This window comes from Dipodomys merriami, unplaced genomic scaffold (genome assembly GCF_024711535.1).
Source record: "Dipodomys merriami isolate MVZ:Mamm:240054 unplaced genomic scaffold, mDipMer1.0.p SCAF_2, whole genome shotgun sequence".
Taxonomy (NCBI): Eukaryota; Metazoa; Chordata; class Mammalia; order Rodentia; family Heteromyidae; genus Dipodomys; species Dipodomys merriami.
In genome coordinates this window covers 71,326,191-71,351,993 of record NW_027203381.1, presented here as the reverse complement: position 1 = coordinate 71,351,993, position 25,803 = coordinate 71,326,191, and the positions used below count along the sequence as shown (strand labels likewise).

Below are 25,803 nucleotides of genomic sequence, written 5' to 3'. Positions count from 1 at the left end.
TGGCCAGGAGCTGAAGACCCAGAGTCCATTTTTTTCCTTGCCATACAAATGGAACTATTTGAGGTACCCAGATTCATTTGCTTGTTTATTGATTTAATTAGCAGTCACTTGAGTACTTGTGGCATCCAAGGTACTATATAGTACTTGGGTTCTTTGGAGGACTCAGATGATTGAAAAGCAGTTCCTCCCTTCATGAAGTTCATGGTCTAGTAATACACAAGAAAGTGAAATGAAAATGAAGGTAAAGGAAAATTGATGAAGGAAGGCTACTTGGATTCCATGGCTCTTGAAAAAATTAGATGGCTTTTGCCTTGATGAGAGGGGAAGTGAGAGGGAGTACTGCTGAAAGGAAGTACAGAATCAAAGGCATGGGTGAGGACCCGGTGGAAGTGTGAGATACTAAGGATCTGTCTGGCATGATAGATCAGGGAAGGGAAGGTCAGGGAGAACCTTCAGTCTGCTACAGTCTGCCAAGTGGAATACCAGGAATGCTGTATTACTCCTGTATTACTCCTTTGAGCCCTATAATAATAATGTGATACAAATATAGGTTCACAGAGGAGGACATTTGAGCCAAGGGATTTGAAGTAGCTTGCTTAAAAATAGGAAGTGTTAAGTTGTAACCAGAATTTGAACTAATGATTATAGGAACTCAGAGCCTATGTTGCCTGTCCTCTAATTGGATCCATGGATGGATATATGAAGAAAGTATCGTAAGCCTTTTTCTGATTTTGTGGCTCTAGCACTCTTGAAGGAGGAGTACTGAGAGCCTCACAGTGAGGCAATCAGGCTCCTGGCCTTCTGGACTGTTGGTTTAAGCATCTGGCTTTCCAGTCTCTACCCTAGGATGTTACTGGCTTCTGTGTGGAAGGAGAAGCTGGGATAGTGGGAGATACTGGAATGAAATTTAAAACATGGCTTTTCTTTCCTAAGACTATCTCAAACCTCACCTCTTTGCAAAAGCCCTCTCTGACTCCCTCCCCCGCATCTCCAGCCTCCCCTTGGGTCCATGCAGACTCGGTCTGCACACGGCGTTGTTCTGCACTTGTTCCTTTGTTGCTGTGAAACGGGCTCCCGTCACAGTCAGCCTCTGTGTGGGAGGACTGTCTTTACAGGCAGGCATTTGCTTAGAGGAGGCTGCGTATAAGCCCACCATCCAGTGATTCTGGCCTGCTCGAGTCGGTGGTGGTGGGATGAGGCTCTGCCCAGGGGACTGGCTGTGAAGGATGAGTTCAGGGTGGGATGACGGACCGCTTCTGGGACCAGTGGTATCTTTGGTATCTCCGTTTGCTCCGGCTGCTGGATCGAGGTATCATGGTTGTGTGTATGCTGATGTGTGTGTATATGCATGTGTGCATATATGTATGCATGTGTATGTGTGAGAGAGAGACAGGCATAGAGACGCAGAGAAGGATAGAGCAGATAAGTGAGTTGGAGCAAAAAGAGACAGAAGGAATGAAGCAGTAAATAGCAAACCCATGGAAAGTAAAGACCATTTTTCTGGGAACATATGTGACTCAGCTGGGAATGGAGAGCACAGAGCAATCTGGGGAACAGCTGTATGTCAGGATCACAATTTTTGTTGGGTTTTCATCAGGCTCAGGATTGTGGTCAGAGACAAGCCTTTGCCTTGACAGGTTCTCCACTGAGCATCAGAGAAGTGGTGCAGGAAGGAGAATAGTCCTTGCAGCAAGAAGCTGGGGTAGGGCAATGCAAGCTCAAATCAGCTGTTTTACTACCCAACACTGTGACCATTAGGAGAATTTGTGTGGCCTTTCTGAGTTTGTTTCCCCACATGTGAAATGGGCATGGCAGGACCTACTTGGTATGGTAGTTCTTATTTAATTCATGCATATAAATCATAACATCGTTGCTAGTGTGCACACTCAGGGCTTAGTAAAGGCAAAGTTCCTCTCTTCCTGCTTCTCAGGAGCTACAGAACCTGTCCAGAGGATATCTATCTTTGTTGATTTCAGTCAGAGTTAGCACAAAGTCTTTCAGTGGTTCGTGAAAAGACACAAGAGAACCAGTTTTATGCCTTAAGCTAATCTTGATCTTAATAAATTTCACCATCAATTATTAATGTGATCAAAATCCCCACACAAATCTAGATGTTGTGTTCTAAAGAAAAGCCATTGTGAACTTTGTATAGAAATTGATTTTTTAAAAAATGTTGAACGTTCTTTTTAAGAGCTTTGGACTCCTTTAAGAAGTTTTGGCAAGAGTGAGACCAAACTCCTGATTTAAAAAATGGTCCTGGGAAAAGCCCTATTACATATCCCAAGGTGTGTTCATTTCCATCAGAGATAGTCTTAGGTGTGACAGGAAGTCAGCTGGAAGCAGAGAGCTGCTCAGAGCAGGTGAACCAGGGTCCTTGTCAGGAAAGAAATCAAACATGGAGGAAACCAAACCAGCACATTTGGAATGCAGTCTTTCACTAGCACTGAGACACAGACTCATGGGACCCAGACTTAGATGTAATGAGGATGTAATAATAATAGTATGTTCCTTCAGTTTTAAGAAAAACCCAAATAAATGTAGATGTGTGCAAAAAAAAGATAGAGGGGAGTCATAGACTCCCCTAGAAAAGGGAAGAAAATCATCCCCTTATCTGTGGATCTCAGGCAAGTTATTTAACTTCTATGTGCTTTCTGTCATTCCTAAAAAGAATTGATGAAGATGGTGGTAGTACTAATTTAGGGAATTGCTGTAAGGGCTTCTTTACTACTTTACTACACATTAAGTAATTATCTCAGTGCCTGGCATGAACAAAATATCCTCTAAAGTTTAGGTTTTAGTAACAAGACAGTTAATTGTTACTCTCCTATCAGCATCCCGGGAAAGACAGGAACAGGTGGTATGTAATAACTAGGAGTTGAAAAAAGTTCAATTAAGAATTGCCAGAGGCTTAGAGAAAATATATATTTATGTGAACTAAAGCAAGATTCAAACTAGCGTGTGATGCTAATTTTAAGAAGAAACTAGATGGTAATGTATACACTATACCAGTCATTTATTTTCGATTTTCATAAAATGCTTGAATCCATGAATTGTAAACTTTGGTTCAAATTCTAGCTGCATTGCTTTCTAAATGTCCTTGAATGAGTAAATGATTGTCCTTGATTCTTTAATCTGAAAGATTGAATATTGATAATATCAATATCACAGATGTTCGGGGACATTTATGTATCAGTCCTTGTGAAAGTGTACTGCACAATGGATTTGTAGATTCTTCCAGATGGCAAAAGTGGGTTTTCAGAAATGTGTGTCCTTCTATTTATGCTTGGTCACCATATGGGGCTACAATAACTTGAAGGTTTGTGGCTTTAATATAAACTGTCTGTGGGATTTCCCTCAATGCGAAGCTTTTTACTAGCAGCTCCTGCCTGTGTATCCTATCTGATTTCAGACTTTCGGTGTTTGTGTGTTGGTGGTGATGTTACCCAGTTATACTGCAGTATTGTACATTTCCATGTGTGTATACTCACATTTATGTTAAAAAAGTATCTGTATATAGCAAGTTTAGTAGCTAATGTTAGCTAATACTGCCTAGACAAACAATATGCCTTACAGACCGAGCTAGCTCATTGGGAGATATTTCATAAATACTTGTAGAACGAATGAACAAAGAATGAATGAATGGACAATGAACCCATCTTCAAGTGCAGTTAGCTAATACCTGTTAGATCTCTAGGATAACAGAATTTTACTTGCTTTATTTGTTTCAGGATTATATGTCATTTTGCTCTCATTGTTGTCTCACATCATTTTGAAAGCTTCAGGCCTCAAGTAAGTGAAGGAAGAATACAAGACAAGAAGAGGTGGAAAATTATGAGTTTAGCCCAGGAAATTGAAATAATCGACAAATTGTGTGCCAGCTTGAATCATCTGCTTGGCTGTGACTGGAGGAGAGATGAATCTGATTTTGGCACACCTAGGAAAAGGGAAGAAACCTTAACACATCATGGAGCAGAAATAAAATTTATAAAGAAGTAGCAGGTACATTTGCTGATTGCAGATGAATCTTCATCTCCTCCATCATTGTTCCACTAATGGTAGGATTAAAAAAATAAAAGGCATTGTTTTCTAAGGTTTTACTAAACCCTAGGCAAGGATTTATGTGATAATCAATGCCAAATCACCAGACATTTTATTTTGATCATTTATTCTCATTAATAACTTGGTGTGTATGGTGTGTGTTACTGGGTGTTTGTTAGCCCTGTTGACTGTGGTCTGTGCTTATAGATGTTGGCATGATGGAGACTGTCTGTCAAAAGAAAAGAGATCATGCATACAAAGCGCATAAGAGAAGTAATACTGCCCTAATTGTTGATTTTTGGTGTATCCATGGGGTCCTATGAGGGAAGGTGGGGTTTGCAGTCCTATATTTACATCTAACATTTTGGTAGTGAAGAAGGAAGAGTGAAAGACATTTTTGTATGGTCTTTATTGTAAAAAAGCTGTACAGAGGGGTTACAGTTACATGAACAAGGTAATGAGTACATTTCCTATTGAGCATTGTTGCCTCCTCCTTTGTTTTCCCCCTACCATCCCTTCCCTTCCCTCCATAACTACCCCCCCACCGAAGTTGTAAAGTTCATTTTCAACATAGTGTTTTGTACATCTCATTGTTACAATGGGCCAAACTGTATCCTTATTTAAGCATTTTGTTTTTTCCCTTCCCTTCCCCGAATTAGAGAAGTGTGTATACAAGATGCAAGGAACTGACATCAAATACAGTGAAAATAGGGGTTATACCGTGGGGGAGGAACATACAAAGCAACAAAAAAATCACATGGTACACTATAAATATGTTAGAAACAATAGCAAGAAAGAAAAGAGATATTTGTGTCCCTATCTTGGGGTTCATTTCGCTTACCATCATCTTATCTGGTTATAGGTTTTGGTCTTTTCTGCTTGTCCTACACATGTACTGTTATTGCAAATAAGGGAAACTATGGAACCTATGTTTCTTTGGGCCTGGCTTACTTCGCTTAATATAATTTTTTCCATGTCTTTCCATTTCCTAACAAATGGGGCAATGTCATTCTTTCTGATGGAGGCATAGAATTCCATTGTATATATATTTATCACATTTTCTTGATCCATTCATCTACTGAGTAGCATCTGGCTTGGCTCCATATCTTAGCTATGGTAAATAATGCTGCAATAAACATAGTTGTGCTGGTAGCCTTAGCATGGCCTTGTTTGTGATCATTTAGGTAAATGCCCAGAAGTAGGATTGCTGGGACATAGGGGAGCTCTATGTGGAGTCTTTTGAGGAACCTCCATACTGCTTTCCAAAGTGATTGAACAAGTTTACATTCCCACCAACAATGTCCACATCCCCTCCAGCATCTGTTGTTATTAAAGTTCTTGATTCTAGCCATTCTAACTGGGGTGAGGTGGTATCTCAATGTTGTTTTGATTTTCATTTCCTTTATGGCTAGGGAGGTTGAGCATTTCTTCATATGTTGATTGGCCATTCTTATTTCCTCTTCAGAGAAGTTTCTCTTTAAGTCTTTAGCCCACTTATTTATTGGGCAGTTGTTTCTTTGAGGATTTGTTGTTGGGGGATTTAATTTTTTTGAGTTCCAGGTATATTTTAGATATGAGACCCTTGTCCATTGTATGGCTAGTGAAGATTTTCTCCCAATCCTTGGCTTTCTATTGATCTTGCTAGCTATGTCCTTTGCCAAGCAGAAGCTCTGCAGCTTCATGCAGTCCCATTTGTCCAGCCTTTCTTTGATTTGTTGTGCTTCTGGATCTCTGTTAAGAAAATTTCGGCCTGTGTCAAGGAGACCTAGGCTTTCTCTTATTCCTTCCTGTAATTTTCAGGGTGTCTGCTTTGACTCCCAGGTCTTTGATCCATTTGGAGTTGATTCTGGTGCAAGGTGATCTAGCGTTAAGACTGGTGATTTTTATTCCTAGAGCCTCTTGTTTGTTTCCCGGCATGCCAGAACCTCTGCCACTACTGGTTCATGAGGTATTTTTTGGTGGTTTACATGTGTCACTTGAACTTGCTTGGTATCACTTGCTTGGTGTCACTGGCCACTTCTTGGTATAGACTGGAGAACAATTTATATTTCCCAGTGCCTGTTTCTGCTGGGCATCCACCCTTATCCTTTGCGGTGAGGACCCTCTCAGCCCTGCTTATTCTTCTTTTTCCCACCTCTAGCCTCCTTTATATACTTCTACCTGTCATTCTATAATCTCTGACCCCAGATGTCTACTTCATCAACCTCTTTGTTCTCTAAGCTTGTACCCTTCAGGTCCTTTCCTTCTGTCCCCACTGTTTTTAAAGACACAGGCTTATGCTACTTGTACCTGTGCCTCATCCTGTCATTCCTCTATTATTCTCTAACTCATCTCTAAGCTTCTGTTCCTCTCATCCCTTTATTGGACCAATGTACCCTTCCTTTCCTGCTCTCTGAAGGCCTTTTCCAGAAGTTCTGGTCTTTTTAATATCACTATGCTATTATCCCCAACTTCTTATTATTTTTATTATTGCTATTACTGTAATTCTTATATATGTTAGCTGGGGATTAGTGTCTCATACCTATAATACTAGCTACTCTGGAGGTGAGATCTGAGAACTGAGCTTTGAAGCCAGTTTAGGCATACAAATTCAAGAGATCCTTTAGTATTCTTAAGCCCCAGTACTAGCACAAAGAAAATCAAAATAAATGATTTTAAAATGAAGTCAATTTAAAGTAATATCAAAGAATTGCAGTATAGGAGGAAGTGGATATGGTAAAAATGATTATAGGAGTATTAAAATGGCTATTTGGAAAGTCTATAAAACATAGGGAAAGTTTTTTGCTATCAAGAAAATTTGAATATTTATAACATTATTCATAGGCTCGCAAAAATTATTAGTTAGGCATCTGGGTGACGAGAAGCATACATGTCTGTCCTATTATGTACCAAGTGATTCCCATGACCTTATACAACCTGTAAGCTGGATGTTCCTCACCCCTCAGAAAATATGTTGAATTTATTAACAGGTTCCTGGCTGCTGATTTCTTCCTGGGACTACCACAAATCACTAGAACAGAAATCAGCTGGTTATTATCCCTCTGTATTCATGAAGTATCTGGGATCTCCCAGAAAGAACAATGCCTACATTCTTCCTTCCAATTCCCAATCCCGGCAGCTGAATTAGAATCACCAGAAGGATCATGGGCACTGGCATCTCTGAATTGCTCTGCAAGTGATTTTAATGGTAGCTAGGTCAGGAGCTACATTACTACCTTATATGATGCCAGAGAAGAAAAGCAAAAACTCTGGGGCAAAATAACAAAACAAATTATACAGTCACTATAAGAGAATAGTAAACACAGGAATGTATTAAGGAACAAAATGTAAAAGAACACAATCCTCTGGGCATAATTGATGAAACTTTCTTTAGAAATTATAAGCATTCTCAATTAGTTCCTAAACTTTGACTTTCCTTTATATGCCCCAGAAGAAAAATTTACCTTGTCCTAGGAGATTCTCTGGCCGCAGCTTGTTTTTGGGTTTATAGCTCCCAGCTCTGGCTGCCTTGGGTTTTGGAGATAAGGGTGGTGGTTTGTCTGTGTAAATGTTAGAACCTTTTCTTAACTTGTCCAATTGCAACTCATGTTAGGTAATAGGTAGGTGCTTCCCAGGTTCTGCTAGAATCAGAGAAAGAAAAATCCTTTTCTTTCAGGAAAGAGGGAGGTAGGAGCCTTCCTACCTACAAGACTTTATGATGTTGAGCTCTACTTTGGCCTGGAATCTACTCGGGTTTTTCACTAAAATTCTTGATCAAACATTCTTTCTTCAGACCTCCCAAACATTCTGATCCAAAGATTGATTTTGCCTCAGTGGAGTTCAGGGTCAAGAGGTAGCTGGAGAGGCCATATATATACCTATAATATATGAGAGGCCATCTATATACCTGTAATCCCAGCTATTGTGAGGTAGAGGTAGGAGCTTTGTAGTCTGAGGTTGTCCCTAGGCCAAAACATGAAACCCTATCTGAAAAATAAACCAAAACCAAAACAGGCTGGTGTGATGGTTCATGTGGTATATCATCTGTGTAGCAAGTATGAAGCTCAAACCCCAGTACTATCCCCACCTTCCAAAAAAAGACAATTGAATCATATAGCCTTGGTCATTAGAGCTTCCTAATTTCTGGGAACCTCCTCTTTGGTTTCCTCCTTCCTATGCTTGTGGACTCTTCCTGGCCTCTGAGTCCTCTTACTGACAAATGCTTTGTCTCTGGCTTGCTTGCTGGCTGCCAAGCTATCTGCAAATCTTTGGCTTCTGATTGCACACCTGTTGTCTGTTTAGATGATCTGCTTGTGACCAGTCCCTGCCTGCCTGCCATGGGTTCTAGATGTTCACCATGAGACAGCTTGCTCTATTTTTGTTAATCATTGGCATGGTGTGTGCCCAACAAGGTGTGTGTCTTCTATGGGCCTACCTTTATGTCTTATTCCATCCTTGGTAGAAAGAGTGATAAAGGAATAGACAAGCATATGTATGAAAAGTTTATTAGGCAATTCTGTGTTTTTTTTTCTAATGAGAAGAGTTTTGGTTGTAATCACCTTTCCACTTGAGCTGAATCTTCATATAATGGGGACATAAGTTACTTTAACTTAGTTTTGTTACAAATACATACTGCTTAGAGTTATTTAATTGGCTTTTGGCACAAAATCACTTTCCCAATGGGCTCAATACAGACTCCATTGAAACCATGCCCTGATTTTCCCCTACCCCAGCAATTTTCTTTTTTTTTTTGGATGCTTCCTCTTAAAATACCTAGAGCGCCCCTTTCTTACAGATGACCCACATTCTTCCCTTTCTAAACTTCTTGGCCCCTATGTTCTCCAGAAAATGCTTCATAGTTAGTCATACTTTAACTCTGTTTAGAGATGTGGGTATTTGGGTGTGAGTGGTCAATGATTCACACACATACTTCATGTGCATACTTCATGGGCTGGTTGTGAGAACTGAAGATATGTGGCCACAGGAGTGTGATTAGTGCCTGGTATTGATAAGTTCTTAGCACATGTGAGCTTGCCCTCCTCGATTTCTGTAGCTATTAGGGAGCTTTGTTATGGAGGGTAAGCCCATATCCCAGCCATCGTTTAGACACCTAATTAATAATTAATAATTAATAATTTTGACTAAGAATATCTGGAGTCTTCAGAGAATAATGGATCACTACAGCATTGTTAAAGAGTTAAAAAGAGACTAGTGATGGTTTTATAATTCCAAATATCTTAGCCTCTTTGGGCCCTTGATGCTTCCTTGAGATAGGTCACATTGGTTCCTATTTCATAGATGGGAGAAATAGGCTCATAGAAGTTAAGAACCTAGCTAAAGTCACATAGCTCCAAAAAGAAAAGCTAAGACTCAGGACTCCTGACTCCCATCTAAGATAAATATTTCCTAGAGTTTCTATCATCTAGGTGGGAGATCCCAATCCATCTCTCTTTAGATGCATGTTAAACTGTCTCTCCTGATGGAAGATGGCTGAGTATATCACTGTGGTATATCATCTGTAGTACGAGATCACCAGGCAAGGTGTATCTAGGCCAAGTCCTGGGAGGGAGGATAGTGATAGCTATCCAGTGAGGTCCTGGTATAAGGTTTCCATCTGCTGGGGTGGAGGTTATCACAATGTGAGAACAGTAAAGCAGCACTGCTTCCTCTGCTATGGCATGGCCTCCCAGGGCCTGCTTTTCTGGCTTATTTAATTATTATTGGTGGCCAAGTGGCAGTACATTCCTGGATGGTCAGAAAGCCAGCTAAGTTTCCTGCATGAGTGATATGGTTATTTTTCACCTTGTGGTATAGAGAGGGTTTGTTATCAAAGATACTGTGAAACAGTAATTATTGTGCTGTTATTCGTGCCTGTAGTAATACTAAAGAAGGACCCAATATTGCAAGGATGTTTAGTGGTACGAGAAGGGCTTCTGCTCTCAGGACCTTCCAATTCAAACTCTGAAATCTTAAAGGGCCAAGAACTGACAGAAACCTTTGAGTCTCTTGTAGTCCTTTATTCAATAATGGATTGTTTGTAAGCAAGGTATCTTCTGGTTCTAATTGGTCATGGTTCTCTGTGGACACATCTACAAAATGTGTACCAGTAACACAATAGATCCATGTCATACCACAAGGTATGATTTTATGTTCAATTGTTAAGTGAGTGCTGTTAATCTACAAAAAGAAGAAATGAGAATCTGAAGAAATGCTTTTTCATTCAACAATATGCTTTACTGTCTTTGGAGCTCTCTGAATGCATTGTTGAAGAAGACAGTGTCTTCATAGAGCTTTACAATCTAGTGAGGGAAATAACAGAATAAATAATAGCGACAGAATAAAAAGAGAACAGAGTTAAACTTTAGTACCACTTAATATTAGCAGTATTTAATTATGAGCCTGGAAGTCAGAGAATCTAGAGTACATGTGCTTGGGGAAGTGATGACTAACCAGGTTGCCAAGAGCATCTGTGTGCTAAGAGTTGAGGTTGGAGAGAGAGGTTGAGGCCACTTTGTGAAGACTCTTGCTTATGTGTCATTGTTATAAGTAAATGGTGGCATGATAGTAGCTTTGATTAAAAAATGTGAACAATACTCATGTATCAGGGAGTGAACTTAAGTGCTAGAATTACAAAGAAGTATTCATGGTCTAAGGGGAGACTAATGGACAAAATATGCTTAACAAAATTATTAAGCAAAATCAACAAAGGCTGTATATGAAGACAAACATGTTTTTCTAGAATATCTGATGGTTCAGCTCAGGCATACAGGATAAAGAAGGTAGAGTTGGGCATTCTAATCAGTAAGGCAGGGACAGAAGCACAGAGAAGGCTGAAAGGGATACACAGCTAAAGAAGATTTGGGGGAGTTGATTGTATCTGGACAAGGAAAGGGAGTCGTAGGGAAATGAGCACTGATGCTGGCAATGGTCTTTAAAAGTAGGAGGGTAAGCCTATGGAAAGGAAGGAAGAATGGGATGTGGGTGGTAATGTCAGAGGGAGTAATAGAAATGTCTCCTATTCTCCGATTCAAGGATGGTGGAGGCCTCCATGTTTAAGTTTGGCTGGAGGAGTGGAGTGGCTGCAGTTATACTAGAAGTCTGAAGCAGGGAGTTGGGTTGAAGGTATTGGGTTATGGATGTTGAACATTTGTGTTTTAGATCACAGAATGCCCAATTACTCCATGCATTTTCAGTGTGTCTGGTTCTAGAAAGAGGTGCATGATTCTGAGTCATAGTGAAACTCAGGGAAGACAGTACAGAGAAAATCTAGAATAATATAGACCGTTTCTGGAAAGTGTTGACACAGGAAGACAGGATCAGAGAGAAGAGTATTTCTTAAGGGTAGGAGGAACAACAATCTCATGGGAATAGGAAAGGGACAGTGAGTGATCTCTATATACAAATGCGCAGAGTTGAAGGTTTGGTGACAGAAGGCATTGGTGACTACTTGCAGCATTGTCTCAGTGCCTCGATGAGGGAAACCAGATTGCAGTGGGAGGAGGTGGTGAGGATGAGGCAGCAGCCAGCACATATTGTTTGTTTGAGAAATATGTCAGAAAATGCAAGGTAAAAATAGAATGGTGGTTGGTGGAATGCTAGGGTCAAGTGATGGTTTTGTCAAAGAAGAGAAGTCTGTACGTATCTGTTTAGAGGGGACTACTGACAGAAGTTTAAAAATGCTGAACAGAAACGGCTGTATTAATCTATTCAATAAATAGTCCTTGAATGCTGACAGTGAGTCCTGGCACGCCTGTGTTATTTGCTGGGGGCACAGCATGAATAAAGCATGAAGGCTTCATGAACTCTGCATTCTAGAGAGTGAGGCACACAATACACAATGCAAGCAACAGATGAATTTACAGCCTCTAGGATGAGTGCCATAAAATGCAGCAGTGGCCTGAGGAGGTAGGAATGGACTGAATAAAGAGTGCAGATGGAAGTGATAGACTGGAGGAGGGGATACTTCCTCTGTTGAGAGGAAGAAAAGAGGAATACTTAGAAAATGATTTTTTAAAGTAGAATAAAGACAAAGCAACAAAATGAACTTTGAATGGCCTTGGTGCTTTAGCAAACAATGTTATGGGCTGAGACTAGAGAGGTGGGGTAGTTCAAGTTCTTTTTTTTTAAATTTAATTTAATTTTATTTGTGAACATACTGTACAGAGGAGTTACAATTACATGGGCAGGATAATAGTTCAAGTTCTTGATTTGTTCCTGCTTTGCTTTGTTCAAATCTTCAGCAACCCTGTGATATAGAAGGGGGTATTCTCATTAGATTTATTTATTTTTTGCAATACTGAGAAAGTTTAAACTCAGGACCTTGTGCTTGCTAGGGTGGTGCAGTACTGGTAACCTACATCTCCAGCCCTTAAGGTGCCATTCTCATCGTACAGATGAGGTAACTGGAGCAATACAAAGAGGATCCATGGGTAGAAGGTACAGGGACAGTGGATGGATCACCTGGGTTCTTTGTAATTATGCACATCTATGGCGATCAGCTCAGGGAGGACTGTCAGTGCCATCAAGAGACCAGGCCCTTCTCCCTTCTCTTGTACAAAACTTTCGCTGAGTTCCATGGAGAGGAGGCAGCACCTGTACAAGGGTTGGGCTATAGGCTGATAAATCAGGAGATCAGTGTGTATTTAATAATATGTATGCTGACATTGTGAGTATTCAGACCTTTAAGCATATGGATAGAGCAAGGGGAAAAGTCATTCTAGGCTGAGAAAATTACCTATCTACAAGATGTTAGGGTGTTGAGCTCTACTTTGGAAAGAAATCTACTGGGCTTTTCACTAAAGTCCATGATCATCCATTCTCTGTTGTCACAACTTTCAGACTTCCCAAATCAGATTAATTCTGTCCCAGTGGAGTCAAGGGCTGCTATAGAGGCCAGACTAATAGTGTTTACCTGTAATCCCAGCTATTTGTGAGGTGAAGGTTGGTGCTTTTCTATCTGAAGCTATCTCTAGGCAAAAGTGTGAGGCTTTATCTGAAAAAGAACCTAAATTCAGTACAAGTACTCTAGAGATTCAGAGAAAAGGTGTAACTAGAGAAAGCTGAGGCTGGATTAGATGAAAAGAAAAGTGATCATCATGAGATGATATCAGGAGAGATCAATGGTAAGCAAAGAGGTTTGTTTTTCTTATTTGTTTTACCTGCACACTTGTATCCTCAGCAAAATGAGAGATGAGAAAACTGAGTCCCAACAACCGGGGGAAGGGCCAGTGACAGATGTTTGAAACTGCTACAGCATTTTCAGATGTGGAGCCAGGGTAAAAACCTCCATGTAGAGACCTTGTTCCATTATATTCTCTTTCAAATGTGCTCAAAGCATTGAGGGTGGCAGACAGGAGAAGTTCTGGATTTGAAGATGTCTCTAGCCTTTTAAGTTTCTTAACAAGATTTCTAAGAAGCCCCAACAGCAAGATTGTGTTTCTCTCTCCATCCTTCTTGTTATTACCATGGAGCTGAGAGGAATTAGAAGTGGCACCTCCTGGCTCTCCCCTGCTACTGCAGAAATGGGCTCTGCAGGGTGAAGGCAGGAGGAGTGTCTTCCTTAGAAACCTAGGCGGAAGAACTGGCATGGGGCTTTTAATCTACATTCATGTGAAATGAAATCTGTTAGATGGGATAATGAGTTCCATGTTTTATAGACTATTTTAAGCCTGTCTCAAAATAAAGCATAGGGCCAGGGATGGAGGAAGGACGTAAGTCTTGGAGACAAAATGGCATTACTTACTCATCAGTGTTTTCATTTTAATGATCACAATCCCAGTACAAGTCCCTCAGTGACACAGTAATGGAAACCACATTTTTTTTTTTTTGCTGGAAGTTTCAGGATGAACATAGCCAAATGCCTGAAGACTAATTAAGGTTTCAATCTCACATCCCTGGTAGTACATAGACCTTTCACCCAGGGGGCTCCAGTTAGAGACAGTGTGGTTAAAAACAGTTGAAGTTATAGAGATTTCTTCCACCAGCCTCTGGCCCACCACAACTTCTCTATGCCTCCCCCCCCCCCGTCCTTTCCCATCCCCCTTCTTCCCTGCTGCCTCACCCACATAAATAAATTAGAATCCTAGTGTTGGCTTCTGTGCCTCAGGGAGAGAATCACAGCCTGTGCTGCTGTTTCCATAGGAGGCTGGGCCAGGCTGGCTGGAGAAGCCAGCCTGGCACAGCAGAAAGGGCAGCCAGGGAGCCTCCAGTGGATGTGGGGGGCTAGAGAGGGATGTGAGCAGCATTATCATTAGGAATAAAAGAGGTGGGGACTGCTCTGACCATTAAGGCTGGAAAATCCAGCTCTAAGAGAGCAAGAAACCCCTTCTCTACTTGGACATGGTGGCTGAGAACTTGTTCAGTGTGAGTCTCTTTCTAAATCTATAAAGGTTGAAGTTAAGAAACTTGACATGGCCAAACTAATTATTTGGGCTTATTTTTCATCTTCTTAACCATATCTTGAATATTTGGAATATATAATGGGAAACCTTTGTACAGGCATACTGTTTGGCCAATTACATTTCAGTCTTACCCTTGAAGGAAATGTTACAGTTAGCCCAAGTAACAAATAGAGGGTTAGGGTATTTTGCCTCTGGTCACATTCTCAGCTTCTGGGAGTAATAATTCTGTAATAGATCAGAGACTCAACCATGAACTTTGTTTGGCTCCATAGAAATCACTGCCACATTTCTCTTTGCATCCCCCCAGTGGGGATTGAACTAGAGATTGAACTCAGGGCAAGGTCTCACACTTGCTAAGCAAGAGTTTTACTACTTGAGCCATACCCCTAGTCCTTTTTTTGCTTTTTTAGTTAGGGAATCATGTTTTGCCTTGTCCATTCTCACACTGTCATCCTCCTGTCATTATGTCCCAAGTAGCTAGGATTATATGTGTGCTTGTTACTATGCCCCGCAAATCAATTCTTGATTCATCTAATTCATGATAGTTAAATATACCTCTCCGAGCCTCAATTTTCTTCTTCAGATAATTAGAATCATCTGGCTGTGGCAGTCATTAAATGAGCTTCCAGCTCTTCACATTCTGGGCATGTAGTATAAGTTGCACTTCCACATGCCTTTGGCCATATGACTTTATTTGGCTAATGAAATATAAGCAGAGGTCAGGTATTTCATTTACCAGCAGAAGCTTTAAAAGCCAGTATATTATTTAATTTTTCCTTCCAGTGTTTTGTTAATTGTAAAAGCTCTATTAGGACAAAGAGGCAGGGACCGCTGGGTTTGGGGGAGTTAAGGGCAGATGGGGTGAGAGTGAATTGAAAACACCCCTGCTACACGTGGCTGTTACTACCTTTTACCATGTGTGTGGCTGTTTTATCCTTTATCTCTACCAGTTGAACCTATAAATTTGTATGGTTAGAATCTTTAAGGAGGTGGAGCTTGTGGCTTAAGTGATAAGCACTAGCCTTGAGTGAAAAAGGTAAGGGACAGTGCCCAGGCCCTGAGTTCAAGCTCTGAAGCCCTAGTACTGGCACCTTCTTCCCCCATTCCCTACCCCCTATTCTTAAAATGCAGTTTGGAAGTCTCAAGACTATAGGCTAGGTTTATTTTGTCAGTTGAATTGCTTTTTAGTCAATATGCTGGATTGTTAAGTGTGAGGAAGCTATGAATCAAAATGGCCTGAGTTAGCTCATAGTACCATCACTTACTAGTATATGACATAGGACATGTTACTCTACATCTTGTTTTCCTGATGTAGACAATATCACACCTTATAGTATAGTTTCAAGTTAAATGCTTAGTAAACTAGCTATTCTTAACCTACATATTCTGATATCTAACTTTGGATTAGAAGAAGGTGTTGACTTGTCAACAAGAGACAAACTTAGGAAGGCAACTTCTGATGGGGTGAGGGAGAAAAAGCTGCATGTAAGGACCAGTCTTTGAGAGGAGAAAGTAGAGTTGGGTTGAGAGACATATTAGAAATCAACTTCCATTTGCTGGGCCACAGCCCTAGGGAAGGGCATCAGTCTCAGGCTGCTCTGTGCATTGATTGGATTGTTTCTAGCAGGAATGGAGCCATAGTGTGCCTTTTAAAGGCCCTGCTTCCTCATCTTGAGGCCACTTGCCAGGCAGCTAAGCTGGACTTCCTCTGAGAGCCAGTTCCTCAGCTAGTCCAGCCAGCCAAGCTCAAGGTGCTTCCTGCTTCACTGGAGTTCCTTCTCCATTAAGTAGATTAAGAGCTTGAGTGACCTGCTGAGAATAATGGACACACTAATTGGCAGGCATTAGGAGGTTCCAGCCTTGATAAATCTTAAGACTGTGTGCAGTATCTGCTATATTTCACTGACTCCTGTGGGAGAGAAAGATCCGAGGGCCATTGGTGAAAGCAGACTTGATCAGAGAAAGAGAGCCTGAGGCAGTGGGGTCCTCAGGGGTAAGAGAAGGAAAAAGAGTAGATTCTGAGTCGATTCTTACCCTTCAAAAGAAGGGTAAGAGTTTTCATTTTTATGTAGCAAAGGTATCTGTAGTCAGTGCTTCTTCACTATTTAAAACAGAAGCAGAACAGTTCAGGCCCAAAACAGCTGATTGGAAGAGGGATTATGTCAGAGGTAGCTTCAGCTGGCACAATGGTGACCATCAGCATTTGGACAAATTCTGGCTATTACATCTGAATGGCATTCTTCCCTTAGTACCTATTTGTATAATGAATTTTAATGGGAGGAAGAGGAAATAGATCTGGAAGAGACCATGAACTCTCTTGCTCAGATGTTCTCTAGCCTATGCCCTGGGCTCTCATGTGAGCTCTAAGGAGAGGAGCTCTGTGTACAAGTTGAAGGCTCTATGTACAAGTTGGGGGGGGGGGCCTCCGTGTGACACGAGGGGACAGAGGATTGCTGATATTGGAAGCATAGTGTGAAGATATACTTAGCTGCCAGTTTCCATAATGGAGACACTTGGAGTGTTGAGATTTGAGAGCCCTGGATCCTCCTTTACCCTGGGTCAGACACTGGTATCCTCATTGAGACCACTGTAGGCAGCCAAAGCGGAAGAGGAGGCAGGCATGGCTGGCAGGATGCTTTGAGAACAATTATACACACAGGAATATATATGAATGGGGTGGATTTATGCAGATAGAGCAGGGTAACAGAAGAAAGGAAGAGTTTGAGAAATAGTCTTCATGTGGGGACCTGTGTCTATACATGGTGCTTGTGTGAGCAGGGGATTTGGAATAGTGAGGAAGAAAGCTGGAAACACTGGCTGGCTGACTGGCTGAGTCACCATGCTAGTGACTAAGGATTTGACTTAGTAGCCAGCAGGCTGACATTGGGAGATGGAGAGCAAAGAAAGTAGCTTGATCAATCTTTTCCTGTCTGGCTGAGGTCACTTAGCATGGGTGTTAGCAGGGCTTTAGGCCATAATTGTTTCAATGTGTTCTCTTCCTGGTCTCAGAGGAGCAGTGGCAATTTTATTTTTACTCACATCTCCATTTTGGGTGTGTGTCTGATTAGCAGCTCTCTCCCTCTAGTTGGAAGAGAGTTTCTGTTCAAAGTGCCAGGTAGGTGGAGTCTTTGCACTCCTGTCCAAGTCTGCTGCCCTTCTTGGTGTTGACCTTGACTGTAAGAGGGTGTGTCCCTTGATTTAATGCAGCTTGCTTCCTCTTCATTTTCAGCTCTGTCCCAATAGTTCTGAATGACCAAGGGTTCCTGCATGGAGATTGAGCAAGGGCAGTTGGTGGTATGGATGTGAGCTCTGGGCAGCAACTAATAAATGAATGGTCAGTTATCTTTGGAATGTAAGTCTTTGCTTCAAGTAGACTTACTTCCATTTTTATCAAAAATAACAGAAGCTTCACTCATTTAAATTGGCTTCCAGAAATAGTTCTGGGTCTAGGAACATTTCTAAGTAGAAGGAAAGATTGAAGTTGGGGATGCAGTTTTCAAGGTAAGGTCTCTCTATGAAGGTGTAAAATTTGATGTGTTAAAACTTGGAAACGGGATATGGGGAGGAGAGAGAAGGATGGAGGACAATCATAATCAGGACCCATATATATATATATATATATATATATATATATACATATATATGTATATATATTTATATATGGGCATGTTGAAATGAAATTCTTTGTATCACTAATTGATATTTAAACTTTTTCTTCCATATCCAGTGTACCATGCAGATTGATTTTTATAGTGATAGTGATGTGATGTTTTAGAATATTCTACCGTGTTGTGAGCTGGCTGGTTGTGAGGTCAAGCTGTGGCCTAGCCTCTCTGGTGTATGGATACGCTTTTTCGCTGGTTATGATGAGAGATTACAACTATGGTTTTTAGCTGATAGCATTTGAGTAGTCATGCAAGAGCCAGCAAAGTCAGTATAGATTTTGCTAGGTGTGATGGTACATCTCTACAATAACTAGCTATTTGGAAAACTGAGGCAAGAGGATTGCAAGTTCAGAGCCAGCCTAGACAACATAGTGAGACCCCATCTCAGAAAGAAAGATAATAATATAAACCAATGATAAAAATCTAGACCCTGTATAGAGAAGAAAACCTGGAGAATATAATAATGGTTGTGTTGTAATTTACTTTTTGTTGTGCACATTAAGTACTTTCCATGTGCTAAGAATTGTCCCAGGTGTTTATCTCAACTCTCACAATGAATAGATCCTATTTTACAGACCAGAATACTGATACTTAAAAAAGTTTAGTGACTTGCCTAAGTCATTTAACTTATATAATGTATATGCTTAGGATTCTACTCTATTTTTTTTTATTGTAAACGTTGTGCCTTTCCACTCTATCATTTGGGAACTGACAAGGAGAATACCTTACCTAAATACCTTAAGGCAGAGTCAGCTGTTGGATTGTTCAGTTATATCTTGGGATCTCCTAGGGGCTAGCAAAGTATTTTTTATTTGACTGTGTTCTTAGGCTTCTTCTTGTTTTGAAGCCACATTACCTCTGTCTCATTTGGAGTTCAAATTCACATCTGCTCATCAAGTGGACCCCTGGAGACCTCTCCTGCTCTATCTTCCAGTCCCCCCATCCAATGCTGAACTGGGGAAGTGACAGATGGAAGATCAAGTGGCAGATGGAAGATCAGATTTCAGACATTGCAAGCTTCATTCTGATCTGGGACAGCTCAGAGGGACAGGAGGGGGACTGGCTGGTGTGAATTGCTGTCTCAAGCTGGGGGTCTATACTAAGAATTTCTTTTGTGGAGAAGAAAAACAATGTTTTTTTTTTCTTTGAGCCACATGGGAGTTAGGAGAGGGGTAATCAAAAAAAATTAAATATTTAAGTAAGTAAAACATTTATGAAGTCATTTCTGGAGAGGGCAGAGTTACTGTGATTTGAAAGGTGCTTCCTACCCAGAATCCTTCTGATCTGACAGTGCCTGGGCACCTCCAACAGTTTATTCATTTGTGTGGATAATATCATATAGCTGAATGTTAAATTAATGCACCCATGTGTTAATTTAAGATTCTTCCGGAAGAAGTAGAGGAACATTAAGGCTGAGAGTGGGGGGAGTGGGAGGGAGTAGAGTGGGTGGTGACTAGAGTGAATGGAATGACTCAGACTTGGTGGGAGATATTTTGGGATGGCTTCCTGGAGAAGAGAGGTACTTAGTATGGTGTGGTGTGGGGACTCAGGGGTCTGTTGGTATTGTTCTTTCACCATGGATTGAGATACTCACCAAATTATTGGGCATTAATTTTTAGTTTCTAACATAATGGAATTAATGCTAGTAGTACAAGATACAAAGTCATTGTTAACTTATAAGTCTCTATAATTACTTTTCAAAAGCCCCTTTTGCTTTAGCTTAGTAAATCTTTCAGTGCCAGGGATTTACATTTTTCAAATATAAATGAATATCATTCATTTTCAAATGATATTTAATTAATGTCATTTAAAATGCAAAAAGGTAAAGTCCCTTTAGATTTTCAAGCTGCCTGGGAAGTCAGCATACTTTCTTTCCTTCTAAACCGATCCTGTCCCTTCACAGGGATCATCCTGGAAGCCTCCTTAAGGGCTCACATGGGAGCAGCAGAAGAGTATGCAGAATTTTAAGGTCCCAGAAACATCCATGGGAAGCAGGACATACTTCCTTCTGCCCAAGACCAGATTTTAGGGAGGCTGAGTGGTGGGGCTGTCAGCTGGGGCAGTATAGAGGGACCACAGATGGCAGGCGGCTCTGGCTGCCACTTGAGGAGTGAGTTCTTGGAAGTGAGAAGGTAGGAGTGGCTTAGGCTGCACTCCCTGAGAAGTAAACAGTTCACTTTTTGTAGAATACAGGGAAGATTTAATAAATGAGTGAGGCCTATTGCCATCCCTGTGGGAAGCAGACATTTGAAGAGTTTACAAGTGAACCACACATACACACACACACACACACACACACACACACGTGTACACACACACTTTGTCTCATTCACAGGAACCTCAGCCTTTGACATAGATTGTTACTCTGACTTCTGTATGTCTATGTATGCAAGTAATGAGAAATGCTCACCTAGTCAAGATGCGAAATGAGTCAGGCAGTGGGCCTAAGTAGTTAGTGGACTCTAATAAAAGTAAACAAGTTTCACTTCTCATATGTTATAGCCATGTCTTATCTTTGCTGTACACCAGGACTTTCCTAATGTAGCTTTGTATTTGATTTTCACAACAATTCTGAGGGATAGGGCTTTATAGTTTATCAAGTATGTCTGTTATCTCTTTTGATTTTAATTTTTAATTGCTTTTATAAAGATGATATAGGAATGGGTTACAGTTATTATTTGATTTTTCCAACAATATATGTTTCTATATTTTATAGGTGAGAAGTGGCCAGATAAGACTGCATATTCCTGAAATAGTGACATTGGAACTTAAGTCCAGAGCTCTTTATTCCAATTTCAATCTTGCTTTCACGATACTATAATGAAAGCTTACAATTGTTTCTATCCTCCTCTTATTCTAGAGAGAGTTTCTCTGGGATTCTCTATCTGGGTATATTAGTCAGTTTCCCATCACTATAAAAAATACTTGAAACTATTATTTATAAAGAAAAAAGGTTTATTTAGGTGACAGTTCTGGAGGTTCAGGTTTAAGATTAGTTGGTCTTATTGGCTTCTGGTAAGAGTAGCTCATCATGGCAAGAACACATGGCAGTGCAAAAACACCTCATGAACCAGGAGGTTAAAAAAAAAAAAAGAGAGACTGGGAAATATCTTTCAAGGACACATCCCAAATGACCTGAGGATGTGGCTCTACACCCTCCCTTACACTAGAGCCGTTCTATGGACCAAGCCTTTATTACATGGGCCTGGCAGGGGGAAATATACTCAAGTATAGCATTAGGAGAAGTTTCTGAGCAGGTAAGATTTTTATGCATATTTGTAGGTTTGGGGAATGCAGGTTGAGAGGCAGCAGGGAGTGGAGACTGACTGGTAAGGCACTAGGGTGCCTGTCAGAGACAGTGCACAAATGTTGCACCAGCTCCTCATTAAGAGGGAGCCTCACACTTTGGAGAAGATTAAGGCTGTTCCCAATGTCTTCACATCTGCGAGGGGACTATTGACACAATCATTGATGAATAGGCAGAAGTTTTCAGACCCAAGGAGATATTAAAATAAATATTTAATTGGAACAAATTGTGCTGTGGATCATTAAGACAAATATAAATCTCATGAATAAGGTTTCTTTTATTTCTCTGAATTGCAATGAAATATTTATTGAGGGAAATGAAGGCAGTTCACTGCTTTAATGACGAAATGCCATTGCTGGCTTCCAAAAATGACTTCTTTGGCATCTGTCTTGCATCACAAGGATGGGGAAGAAAGCAAGAATACTTCCAGGTTGGACCAACATGATCTGGAGCCAGGCCACTCTGATCTGATAAGTCTGACATTATGTCTGGATAGAAAAGGGGATTTAATTTTCATTTAGCACTAACTTTGTAATTCCTAGAGAACTTTTTAATATGGAGAGTTAGGGGAATAGGTTTTGGTATAAGTGATCTAAATTTTCAAGTGGTAAACCCAGAGCTGTTCTTCGAGAGTTATCTTGTACTTAGAATTCTCTGATTCACTCAGGTAACACAGATGTCCCACTGTCATTCCTGGGATGTGTTCATCACATATAGGTGATGAACAAATGTTTTTACCAATGTCCCAAGCAGAGAATATCTAATCCTCCTGATTATATCTAGTAAAGTGTATTAGTTCGTCTCACTACAGAGAAGTGAGATTCATTGATTTCCTTAGCTGTAGCTTGTCAGAGCAAGGCTGGCTATTCTAGGAGATAAGTTTCAAGAGGATGAATTAAAAGACAGAAAGTGTAGGCCAGTGGAGATACCCATGGTCTCTGTATATCTTGCATTGTCTTTCGCTATAGCTATATGTCTCACAGGGTTCTGACTCCTGTGTTCAAAGTCTTTGGCAAGCAGATTCTGTGTGGGTCACATGATGGATGTCTCAGTGGGTGGTCTAGCTATCTTAAGTGAGGTTTACTTCTTCAAGTTCATTCTGGTTTTCTTCTTGAGATGGATAGATGGCTTAAAACTTGGAGATGAAATGCATTCTGGTCAGGGAGAAAGCTTAGCTGGCATGTTGAAGGGATTGTCACTGAGGACTAACTATATTATTTACTCTGGCCTTAAACGTCCTATTTTCTGAATCAGAGTCTGATTAATTGTATTAGCATACAGGAGTAATGTTCATTCCTAGCAGAATTACTGAATTTAACCATGTACTGAGAATCAGCCACATGCCTAGCACCATGTTGCATGTGTAAAAGATACAGAAATAAATATCTTCACTTTTGAAGAAACTTAGAGTCCATATAGGAAAATTCAATATACATATTTACTTTTCTTTCTACATAATTATCCAAGTATTCATTAAACATGAACTTAGCACCTTAGCAGGCTATCAGGGAAATCAAAGCTGCTTTGCCTTCAAGATGTTTCAAAGGACATGTTTACAATTATTGTATAAAATGGAAAGTAATGTGAATTCTGGGAAAATGCTATTGGTGAAAGACTATTAGATGCAGTTGAAAGACTATTCTATTAGTAGAACAGGGAAGGAGACACTAGATAAAGACTTTGACTGTATATTGTTTTGTCCTCAGAGCCTAGCACAAAGTCTGGTGCACAGTAGATGTTCAGTTAGTAGAATAGGGCCGAGGTATATAAAGGTAGATGGTTCTCAGGAGACTACCATTGAGAAAAAACTATGGATGCATAGGAAGCATGGAGTTCAGTATTTTATTATGACTGCTTGAGTCATAATAAAATAAAGCATGGAGTTTAGTATTTTATTATGACTGCTTGAGTCCGGCTTTACCTAAAAACATGCTGCTTTTAAACAAATCCAAAAATTTCACATTAACTTTTACCTTGCTTCTTGGACATCACTGCTTTTGGGGAGGCAGATTTTCATGAAATTAAGGGCAGGAAAACACTCAAGTCACTAGGGACTCACTGAGAGCTTCTTCACACCAATTGAGATGTGTAATGCGCACAACAAGAATGTACAGTTTTTATTTTTGAAATTTCTTTTTATTTTTGACTATGCTTAGTCAAAACCATGTGTAGTGAATCTGCAAGTAAGATGCACTTACTATCAATATTGAATGAATAAATGAATGAAGGAATGAATTTTTCTGAGCTGGAGTGGTCAGAAAAACACTTGTAGAAGAAGTCAAGCTTGATTTAGATATTTAAAATGTGATAGAATTGGGGTTGCAGCAGAGAGGGCATTTCAAAATTTTCAGGGGAAACCACTGCCAACTCCATAGCATTGATATTTCTCTTTCATGTTTCTAAAATATTGCACAAGTCACCCATGCTCACTCAGCTGTTTCTACCTCCCTTATCAGACCATTAGAGAAGGGTTGACTCTGGGTCCTGTAGTAACTTGGTTGTATGATAAAGTGCAAGAAATAGTGATTTATTTCTACTAGAAATGTTTTAATAGTTTAGAGATGCCTTTGGAGCCTGCTGAAAGAGGCTGTGGATTGGGATTCTCCATAAGGCCATTAATTATTGAATTTGCTTTGTTGTAAAATAAAGGAGCTGCTTAGAGGTGTCAGCTGTTAAAGATGCAGAGCAAGTCAGTATCAGTATAAGTGCTCTTAATCACAGGCAGACCTGTTAGCAGATACTCAGGGAAGAAGACAGAACACTGTCAGCACACTGCTGCAGGGAAGACGGGCAATTAGTGGCTTCAGATGTCACATAGCATCTTTCTTTTTTGGTCTCTCTGGTGCTCTGTTGGACAATCAAAAATTTAAAAACAAGCCTCTAAGTGAATTGTGGACTTCTGGCTTACCAAATGGTGAGGTAAATGGTGCCAGGGAGTTTGGCTGCATTGATCACGGAAGCTCTGCAGGTGGGTGCTACAGAAAAAAAAAAATGCCTGACTGTCCCGGCAAGATTTACTTTCTGGGTAGCAAGTCGAGTTGCAATGATACATTTTGCCCCATTGCTCAGAAGGCAAATCCTTCCACCACAGACAGCCAGGCATTTGTACAGATGATGAAACTAAAGCTCATATGTATAGGTGAGAGTTTCTCTAACTGTTCCACTGGCAATAAACCTTGAATTGAGGACCTCAAATTTTGATTCTCCTGTTCTGCTTTGTTATTCTTGTTGTCAATTCCTAATAATAAAAACAGATGTATACATATGACATGACACAAAAACAATTATTAGCCCAATGACAGGGATGTCTGAGGAAAGGGGGAGACACAAAGATAGAGACTGTGTTGTGAATAAAGAGGAGCTACAGGTGCTGGTCTTGAGCTTCATACAAAGGTGAAGGAGCTGTGATATGCTGGACAGAGGGCTGTGTGTCTTATTCTTGGCAGAGTTGTATTTAAGACTTTTAAAAAATTATTTCTGGACATGTGAGGAGGCTAGAAAGTCAAGAGTGAACACAAACACCTCGTTTTAACTTATAGTGTAATTCCCATTGCGTAAAAATGCTTTCAACACAACTGCATATCAAAAGTAAAATACCATGGAATGATTTCTCTTTACCTTTTGTCTTTGTAGGGAAACAGGAAGAGAAAAGAGATGTCAAGAGCTTGGTTGACGCACACAGTTGAGCTATCATTTTCTCCAGTTAATAGAATAGAGCTGCCATGATCTGGGGCTTCCACTATGAACAGGAGTGGCTTCACAAGTAGAGGCGCCATCTTTGTTTGAGTCTTGACTTCATAAAACAAGTCTAGAGGAAAATGAGATGACCAAAACTCCTCAGCAAGTCCTTCTAATATTGCTTTCTGACCCTAGGATGCCCTTTAACAACTTCTCTTCAGTCTTCATGATTTACCTTGATGTTTATACTATAGAAATGATATATAAAAGAGAATCGTTCTCTTGGAAATTTCTAGTTATTAGGATAGACTTGTATGCTTTTACCGGGCTTCAAATTAATGATGCGCTCTCTCCCTCTCTCCATCTCTCCCTCCCTCCCTCCCTCTCTCTCTCTCTCTCTCTCTCTCTCTCTCTCTCTCTCTCTCTCTCTCTCTCTCTCTCTCTTCTCTCTCTCTCTCTCTGTCTCTCTCTCTGTCTCTCTCTCCCTCCCCCTCCCCCCCCCCCCCCCCGTGTCTGGTCATCTTATTATGTAGTCTATGCTACCCTTGAATTCACAATCCTCTTGCTTCTGCCTCTTGATTTCTGGGATTACAGGTGTACACCACTGTGCCTGGCACTTTCTCTTTTAAAATATAAATGAGTCATGAGTGAAAATTTTTGAACTTGAAAAGACCTATATCATTTAGGAGGAATTTTCAGCAAGATTCCTTTGTTTCTCTTAAAATTACGTTAAAGA

The 25,803-nt window shown here is 40.4% G+C and overlaps 1 protein-coding gene across 16 annotated transcripts in view; it reads left to right on the top strand.

The window, feature by feature from the left end:
• The window catches only part of Kalrn (kalirin RhoGEF kinase), a 611,632-nt gene that overhangs the window by 63,035 nt on the left and 522,794 nt on the right, over positions 1–25,803 (top strand). For 3 of the 16 annotated variants that reach the window (XM_070030025.1, XM_070030023.1, XM_070030021.1), the window contains exon 1: positions 1,124–1,309. The exons of 12 other annotated variants lie outside the window; for them this stretch is intronic. In XM_070030025.1, coding sequence (XP_069886126.1) covers positions 1,243–1,309 — 67 coding nt within the window. In that variant the 5' untranslated portion in view covers positions 1,124–1,242. Of the gene's footprint in view, positions 1–1,123; positions 1,310–25,803 lie in introns of those variants that run through there. One more of the 16 variants, XM_070030033.1, reaches the window with a different exon arrangement.